Source organism: Tachysurus fulvidraco, chromosome 11 (genome assembly GCF_022655615.1).
Source record: "Tachysurus fulvidraco isolate hzauxx_2018 chromosome 11, HZAU_PFXX_2.0, whole genome shotgun sequence".
Lineage (NCBI taxonomy): Eukaryota > Metazoa > Chordata > Actinopteri > Siluriformes > Bagridae > Tachysurus > Tachysurus fulvidraco.
Window position 1 is genome coordinate 10,731,042 of NC_062528.1, and position 9,498 is coordinate 10,740,539.

General features: G+C 39.1%; 1 protein-coding gene across 1 annotated transcript; it reads left to right on the plus strand.

Annotated features, from left to right (window-relative positions):
* The first annotated feature begins 440 nt into the window (after positions 1-440).
* On the plus strand, positions 441-8,823 carry abhd15a (abhydrolase domain containing 15a). Its single transcript, XM_027148151.2, has 3 exons — positions 441-1,347; positions 3,625-3,977; positions 6,414-8,823. The coding sequence occupies exons 1-3, from the start codon at positions 844-846 to the stop codon at positions 6,961-6,963; spliced, it is 1,407 nt and encodes a 468-aa protein (XP_027003952.1). The 5' UTR covers positions 441-843; the 3' UTR covers positions 6,964-8,823.
* Positions 8,824-9,498: the final 675 nt, after the last annotated feature.

Consider the following 9,498-nt stretch of genomic DNA (forward strand, 5'->3'; position numbering starts at 1 on the left):
TAACCTGGAATATGTGAAAACTTAAAGCATTTCTCTGTATGTGAAAAATAAACTTTGAATTTATTTAGGGTCAAAATGTGTCAGTTCTCAAATTGTCTAAATGTCCTAATTTGAATTGTGTTGATAAATATACTTATCTAATATATTCTATTTGTAAAACACAAATACACACACACACACACACACGCACACACACAACAACAACAACAACGAAAAAACTATTATTATATAGGGCAAAATGACAGCGTAGTTCACCTTGAGACCTTGTATGCGAATTATAGAAATGTCTACTAGGGACTGGATTAAGCAACAGCAGTCGTATGGCGTTATACAGATGTATGCTACATACTGCATGTTGGAGAGAAAGGCGCCTGCTGCTGGCTTTAAAAACGCTGACAACGTGAGACGAGCTCCTGCACTGAGCTCCAGCGCGCGCGCGCGCGCGCACACACACACACACACACACACACAGCATTTCAAAACCTAATGGCGCCAACGAAGGATGCAGGTTTGATTTAAAACGCATATTATTTTTGCCGCATGGATACAATGGTTAATTATTGTTTCTCCAGAAGTGAACAGTCGTAGTTAATCAGAGTAAAAGGCATCAGCTTGTAAAAGTTGTTTGAACTTGCAGAAGCTGAGCGCACACTCGAGACTTTTCCCACAGAGGTTTGAGCGCATGGAGCGCGCGCTCATGAACCGAATGGATTCGGAGCGTTGGCTTCTTCGCTTCTGGTGAAACGGTGTCTTTTTTTTTTTTTTTTTTTTTTTTTAAACGAACCCCACCTCCTCTTTCACCGCCGCTGGATTTCTCTGTTTTCGTTCGGAGAGGCCGTTCAAATGCTGGAATGGATCGGCGTTGTTTGTGTCCTCCTCTTGGTGGCCACGGTCTGGCCAGTGCTCACGCATTTGGGAGCGTTTTTAAGGGGGCCTGAAATCGCACGAGGAGAGAGGAGCGCATCGGAGCCTGCAACCGGGACAGAGACTATTAAAGCGCACGAGCCGGCAGGTGAATCATCAGCCCCTGTCGCGTTCATCTGCAAACCCTCGGCACTCGCCAAATATCTGCTTAAACACTGCTCGAGCTTCTGTAAATACGTACCGTGCCCGGCGTGGCACTGGCGTGCGAGTCCGTGCTTGCAGACAGTTTTGGGTGCTCTCTGGCCGCACGACTGCGCCGTGCATTTCATCCGAGATTATTTACAGCTGAGTGACGACGGCCTGGTAGCTCTAGATTGGGCTGTTGTTGGTCCAAAGAGGAGGAGGACTTCAAGCAATTCCTCTAGTCCCATTCTTCTGATCATTCCTAACTCTTTCGGAAAGCTCACCAGGAACGTATTACAGGTAATCAGATTCAAGACTTGTCCGAATATGATGTTAATACCAAATCAGTATCAGGTCTCATCACTGTGTATGAGAAGATTAATCTCCTAATTCTATCAAAGAATTAGGAATGAATAGTCTGTCGCCCACAGCAGTTTGTGTATTATGATATGATCTGCTTTATTTATTTATTTATTTAGCTAATGTTTTATTCATGAAATGGACTATATGCATAAAGTGAAGAGTCATAAAACATAGCATGATCATGACAGAGATCTTATAATCTCGATAAAGGCCATATCCTCTGTTATAATATTTAGAACACATGATATACCTCTTGCAACGTACAAGACAGAGAAAAATTAGTGCACACTTAGATTCAAAATGCATGAAAGAAATTTTGACTGTCTTTTGTCACTGGATCCCTTTCACCTATATAAGGAGGATTACTGCTGCAACAGAGACTGGAGACACCCCGCTGTGCGTTTATTTTATTTGGATCGCGTTGCTCTACTTGCATCATAAGGCTGCAGTCTTTACAAAGTGAGCTCACAGCCTTACAGTCTCCCTGTAATGAAATGATATGCAGAAATATTCTGTGGATGTTGGCGTGCACCAGACTGTGTGGCAAGAGGAAATGTGGGTTGCTGTTCTTTGTTTTTTTTTCTGTCAGTAGCAGGCATGTCACATAGGCTTGACAGTTATGAAGCTTCCTGCATGCAGAGCATGAGTATTTTATTTTCATTGTTACTCCAAGGTCCCGATTAAACTTTTACTGATTAGATCATTTATTCTTTAGTGTGTTGCTTAATAACAGTTGGGGACTTTTATGAGTAACCTTATAGTAATTGGGCTACAAGGTAAGAATATATAATGTGTACACAATCTTCTCAGGTTAGTAAGTCAAATGTGGAAGTCATTATCTTCATTTTGCTTGGCAGGTCTGTGGTGCTGCTTTGAAGATTGAAAAATAGTTTTTGGACAGGATAATAACAAAATAGCATATGAAAAATCAAGCCTTAAGGTTCACTCGTTGAGGGTTCCCTGTTTGATGGTTCCATCTATTTCCTGGTCCAAAACATTCTTGGAAAGCTGTTTTGTACATACCTTTGTGTACAGATCAGTTGGTCATGATTTTAGTGACGTTTGAATTTGGCTCAGACTCCTTGGGATCTGATTGATGCCAAGAAAAAAAGCAGTAAAGTCCGCTTGTTCATGTCTTTGTGGTTATTTGATTTACTGCTCTCAATTTACTTGGATTTTATTCGTTCTTCCTTCCCTGAATGGAAGACTGGATAGTGTTGCATAGGCACCAGTGATAGGCTATTTCCGGTATAACATAAAAATCGAATATTCTAGCTAAAAACATCTGGTTATAAACCTTTTTCAAAAGTAATTTTACAAAAATCAATAGAACCTAAGAGTGCTTTATTAAATTACCTGCAAGGCTTTTTGGTGGTGGAATCAGAGTAATGGTTTGTATCAGCTGTTGCTCCTCTCCCTTGCTTGCATGCAAACTTGCATTCTGTTTATATACTGCACCGATATGTAGATTAACCTTTGCCCGTGTCACAAGGTGTCATTTTGCATGCATGAAAAGGCTGCTGCTGTATTTCAGATGTAGCATATTGTGGTCAGACCAGCATCATAGACAGCAGTAATTATAATGTGAACTATCATCATACAGACCAATAAATATAAAAAATCATTTGTAGAGAAACTTTACACAATATTGCTTTGGTCTTGCTGACTGTGATGGACTGCATCAAGCAAAAGTGCTGAAGTCATGTCTTGTACAAAAGACAGATGAGCATTTGAAATAAAAGTCCATTATTGACCTTATTCTGTCTCGTTGACTGAATACTTGATTTTGATGAATTCTCTGGTTCGTTGAACATGTGAGGAATGTTGTGTAAAGCAATAGTGCTGCTTATCTGAGTCTTGAGCCCCCTTGACAGAATTCCCTATGTGCCTGATTTACACAGAAAAAATACTGAGCGGCATCGACTGCAGTTACACGGTCCAACGGTTTGTTTGTTTGTTTCAAATAAATCTGAGGCAGTACTGTGCATAAGGATAAAAAGAATCTTTCAAACACACATGTACACACACACATTCACACACCCATAATATAAATAATTCTACAAATTGTAATACACACACATAGAGAAACATTTCTTTTCTCAAGGCTATAAAAGTTGAACATCTGGAAGAGACTCATCTTTGTTTATGTGATGACTCTTAGACTTCTCTTCCCCATGTGATTGGCACATAATGGTGTCTGCTTTTTCTCCACAGCTCTGTGAGGCAGCTCTGAATCATGGCTACCTCCCAGTGGTGTTCAACCGGCGCAGTCAGAATGGTACGCCACTCAGCACCATCAAACTACAAGAGTTTGGTGACCCAGCTGATCTGCGTGAGGCGGTACGTTACATCCGCTACCGCCAGCCTACAGGCCGTGTCTATGCAGTGAGTGAGAGCACTGGCTCAGGCCTTCTCCTATCTTACCTGGGAGAGTGTGGCTCCTCCAGCTACATGACTGCTGCTGCCTGCCTGTCGCCCATCTTCCGCTGTCAGAGCTGGTTTGAGAGCGGTCCTGGCTGGCCCTTCCACTGGGTCCTCCTGCTTTATCAGAAGGTCTGCCTTAGCAGGTAAAATGAAACATACTTTATCAGCATGCATTATAAAACTACCCACCACTTGATTTAAAAAAAAATGCAGGGATGTTAATGCCACATAAGGCTCACAGATGGGTATGATGAGCAATTGTCCACAAATTTTTGGTGTCCACGATAGGGTGCAGTGAGAGGCAGTTCTGTGTGTGGCTTTTTGATGAGAGAACTGAGAGGAAGGCCAAGATAACTAAAAAAATTGACAACTGTGCTGTGCAGAAAAGAAGGCATCTCAGAAGGCATAATAGAGAGCAGAGGGGCTACAACAGCAGAAGACCACATGGAGATCCACTCCTATGGGCCAAGTACAGGTTAGAGTAGGCACATGTTCATCAAAACGAGACAGATGAAGCTTTGCTTGTTTTTATTTTTTTCCCTCCCATTTTTTTATCTGTCCAGGACTGCCTATTTTACTCTGATATCTTTTAACAAGGCTCTTCCATGGTTGGGCAGTGTATATAATTTTAGGGAAAACAGGAACCCTTAATACAAAAGGTACTAGGAAATGTGTGCAGTGGTAGGACATAAAGTCAGAGAGTAGTATCCAACCAGCTCCACACACAATTTTACTAGGTACACTTACCATAAAGGTGCGCTCTGTAAGTATAATGTATGATTTGTGACCACTGCCCATCTGTTGCTATAATCAATTTTCCAGTTCCTCCTCATCCTTCAATGTTAATGGAACTGACTAGATATTATCTGGTCAGTGGATTATTCTCATCACACCGATGACATGTCACACTAGTGTGGTAGCATTTGTGCCATGGAATACTGGAATTTCGCTCTGTTCTAGAGCAGTATGTATAAAGCAAACATTCTTAGACATCAAGAAATATACCTAAATACTTAAAGTTAAAGAACAATAGCAAAATATTGTATAAAAACTATTTAGCATAATGGTGGGCATTTATTCAGGACAAAACTGGTAATGCTGAAATAATGCATGCATTATATGCAACACTCAGAAGGATGTTCTGCAAATGATAGATGAATTAGTTCTCAAATACATGCCTTGTGCTGAGCATGAAACATTCCTTTTACTCACAGTATTAATTAGCAATCAAATACAAAGCAGCTCGGCTGATTGAGACACTGCTGATTTCTGGCTCATTGTCTGGCTGCTCTGTTGATCTGCTCTTATATATAAAACCACAATCTCATTGGTTACCTGTTGGAAGTTTAACCTTCACTAAACCTGTCATGTGTGACTAATCACAAAAAGAACAATTTCAGCCAATATGTACATAAATAATTACTATGAATTTTGCGGGGGTTTTTTTTATATATAATACAGACTGTTATGAAACACTCCATTATTTCTATTTATTTTTTGTGGTTTCTTTGGGGGTTTTTTTTGGGTTTTTTTTTAAAAGTGATCTCTACATCCAGAATTTTATAGTGCATTTCATATTTTCTTGTACTCTTCTGCTATCTTTGGCAGTATTGTAATAGTTTTGTTGTTCATTTGAACTAATCATTCTGAACCAAATTGTACCCAATATGTTTTTACACTAGTTTTCATTTGAAATGAATTTAATTGACTTTACATCAATTATCTAAAACAGGCTAAATCTCAAGTAAATTAATTGATCTGCAGTATTTGGTTTATCCCAGTTAAGGTCACAGTAGTCCTCAGGCATCACACCTACACACCACTGGTTGAACTTGCATATCATGCATATTGCACACAAAATTGGAATGTTTACTGTGACAGTGTGCGCTTTTGAGGATCAGCTAAACACTGGATGTTCCAAATGATGTGAAGTACACAGTCTCATTAATTTGCATGACTTTCTTAAACAAATGATCTGTGGTTGCACCCCAGTCTGTTTTAATATAGACATTGACTTTACATTTTCAATACAGAAGGAATGAAACCTGAAGCCGTTTATGAAAATAATCAACAGTGGGGTGAAGTGATGATGCCTGAACAAAACTATTACCAACCCAAAGTTCTATAACAGCACATCCTGATGACCTGAATAGGTCATTATATAAGCAATACAAGATAAAGTATTAGGAAGAGCACATTTAATAAAAAACTGTGCTCTGATGAACAGTTGGCAACGCGGTCAGAACTACTGTTAAGGGAAATTAATCAACATTTTCTGAACAATCAGATTTTAGAATTTAAAAGCAATATTGCATAACATTTCATTTTTCTACCTTGGCTTAAACTTTTTTTAAATTTACATTGCTTTTATTCTTTGGCCACTATGTACAAGTGAATTCGTTGATTTCTATTATTTTGGCAGTTGACAAATTATGTGGTATTGTGATTACTGTGGTATTGATTTCTATAATGCTTCTGATTGGTTAAAGCTCAATAATGTATTACATGCTTTTAAAGATGGTAGCCTGCTTTTATGTCTGGACAAAATCTTTAGTGATTTGGTTGGAAATTTCCCGCAGGTACAGAACAGTGCTGGGGGAGCTGATCCATATCGACAGCCTGTTCTCTAGCCACTCACTCAGGGCCATGGAAGAGGCACTGTTCTGTCAATCCGGTCTGAAGGAGGCGCCAGCTGAAGGAGCCTGGGAGGCATACTGGGAACGCAATGACGCATTGAGGGACGTGGACGAGGTGGCAATCCCTGTGCTGTGCGTGTGCAGCCGTGACGATCCGATCCGTGGTGAAACTCGGGCCACGCTACCCCTAGAGCTGTTTGAGAGCAACCCTCACTTCTTCCTGCTGTTGACAGAAAGTGGAGGCCACTGTGGCTTCTCCACTGCCAATGAAGGCTCTGTGCTCTGGAGCCATGAAGCTGTTCTTGAGTTCTTCAGGGGAACCAGCGACTTCTTTGCAGCTGAAGAGCGGGCCAAGGTGTCCGCCAGGCATCGTGGTGTGAACCTCGGTGCCAAGGCTTTCCGCCATCGCAGTGTGAGCAGCTACAAAAGGTTACCAGTCTGCTCACATGACATCCACACCATCTACAACTGGCAGAGGTCTTACACCAGATGATGATTACTGACACAGCATGGAGGAGTTTTTTTTTCTTTTTTCCAAAAGAAGTAAATATATCAGAACATACGAGGTATATGTCAGATATCTACATACATAAGACCGTACACGTTGAGAAAAAAAGCTAATGAAGTAGTCATGTAACAGAACTGAGTTCCATGATTTACATGGTGCTTCCTGTATCTCATTCCCTCATCTATTGCTTACATTCATCTGGACAGCGGCTGTCTGTCACTGATCTCACTGCCATTACAACATCCTGCATGTAAAATGATAAACACAGAATTTTCCATGAGGTAACGCTCTCAGTATGTGCAGCTTCTGGAAGGTGGAGCAATGAGCTGTAATGTTATCACAAGGCCATTACATTTGTGCTATAATTCTTTGAGCCTGCTGGGATATTTATAATTGCCTTGTTGTCTGACATGTTACGTGTCGTTAAGTAGTTGTCGGAACTACTGGGGTTTTGTTGACCGCACTAAGGTTGCAGAGTTGTAGTGTTCTTCTTGCGTTTGTCACTCAAGATGCCAATCTTTTTCAATTTTAATCTATAACACAATGTTTAAATTATCTACATGCTCCGTGAAAGAGGTTAATTAAAATCATATACTTGAGATTTACTTTTTTTTAATCAAAACTGTATTGTATGTGAAGGTTTGTACAGATTTATACAATAAAAAAATTCATTGCATCAGTTGATGTGTTTTTCTAGCCACAATTCACTTTGTTTAAATCAGACCTTCCCCAATATACCGTAGATCTAGGCTTCAGTCGTTCTCTGGTAAATTTCAGTGACCTCTGTACCCAGCAGTTCCTCTTTTAGATGCATATAAATTACCTGTCAAGTCTGCTGCATTTTTTTTTTTAGCTGGATATTTTAAATTGCTAAGTTGTAATAGCTTGTGATATAATGGCTTACAGAAGAAGGACTTTGTTGGAAATTGTAATGTGCTCCCAGTGCCATCTAGTGGAGAATCAAACTGATTGAAGAGGGTTGATGGAAACAAATGGAGCATAGCAAAAGAGTGGACTGTCTAATGTTGTTAAACTTAATGAGAACTCGTTAGTTTTTGCTAGAATTTTTTTCTTTTTTTCTTTATTTCTAACATTTTTTTTTTTACAACTGACTATTCAACTTCATTTATATCATTGGTTTATTCTGGCATAGGAACAGGGAAGGCAAGAGGTAAGAGTAGAGGTTTGTGTAATATTGCATGAAATGTTTTTTTTTTTTTAATTCAGGATTCTAGATTTTATACAGTATCTGACTTGCAGTGAAATAAAAATCAAACCGACTCCTACTTAGAGTATGCAAATCAAACTAAATATAAGAAAATAAATTACATTTTAAAGAATAAATACTTTTTTTTTCATCTCAGACATACTGTGCCATTATTTTCCAAGTGCCAAGAACCTATTCAGTTTTCATTTGATTTCAATTGTTGTGGCTTGACAAGCTGTTGATTCTTTAAAGCACCGTTTGAAAGGTGACAGGATGATGATGATCGACTGACTTAAAACTGTGAGTAATGTATTGTGTTGCTCTAGACTTTGGTCTGGTTTAACCTACAAAATACTGCTAAAGAAAATAAGATAAAGAAAAAGTTGAGTCTACTTATTTTTTCTTCTTTATAGCTTTATAGCAGTGACTGAGGCATCACGAATCTGAGAAGTGAATGAGTTTGAGTTCATATTGAGTTATTTATTTGTGTGTAATTCACTCTGGAAGATGGCATATGCTTGTTAGAAAAAAAAAGAGAAAACTGTTGCTTGTTTCTTTACCCATGATATTGTGACTGAAAATGAATTCTCATTAAGTTTAATGATTTTTATTTTAAATAAAACCAAAATTCTTTTATAGGTGGTTTTATATTTAAAAGTATATGCTTAGATACTGCATTACCATTACCAGCAGCTATATCAGACTAAGACAACACACACACACACACACACACACACACGTGGCAGACACAGTCCCTTCATGTTTGGCTTGGAAATGTATATTTAGTACTCCTTTTCAGTGGAAACACTGCATAAATCAAAACTCAGCCCACATGTTAAATGCATCCACTGCATGACTATGCCTGAATTTTAAACAGCAAGTTTCCAGTTTTTTGTAAATCTGTTCATGTGCCTTCGTGACTCAGTGCTCATGGGTTCAGTAATCATCTGTTTAAAAAAATCTTGATCTGACAATCACTGAGTATAGTTTAATGATAAGGTTGCTCCTACATATAACATAAATCCCATGGGAATCGAAGTTTAACCAGTTTATCCATCCGAAATGTCTGGTTTTCCCACTTACAGGATGTTACAAAAAAAAGTAGTAAATGGCCTTGTCTTTATTTGGATTTATTTCGAGTTCCCTGGGATTGTTCTTTATTTCACACCATTGAAAACACCTGTGCTGTTTGACCTGTAACAAAAGCTGTTCCTTGTTTCCACTATCCAGGTGTGACTACTTCCAACTCAAGCAGCAAATATTTGCTGTGGCCTTCGGCAAGTTCGGCAAATTCCCAACATGAGCATGACGCA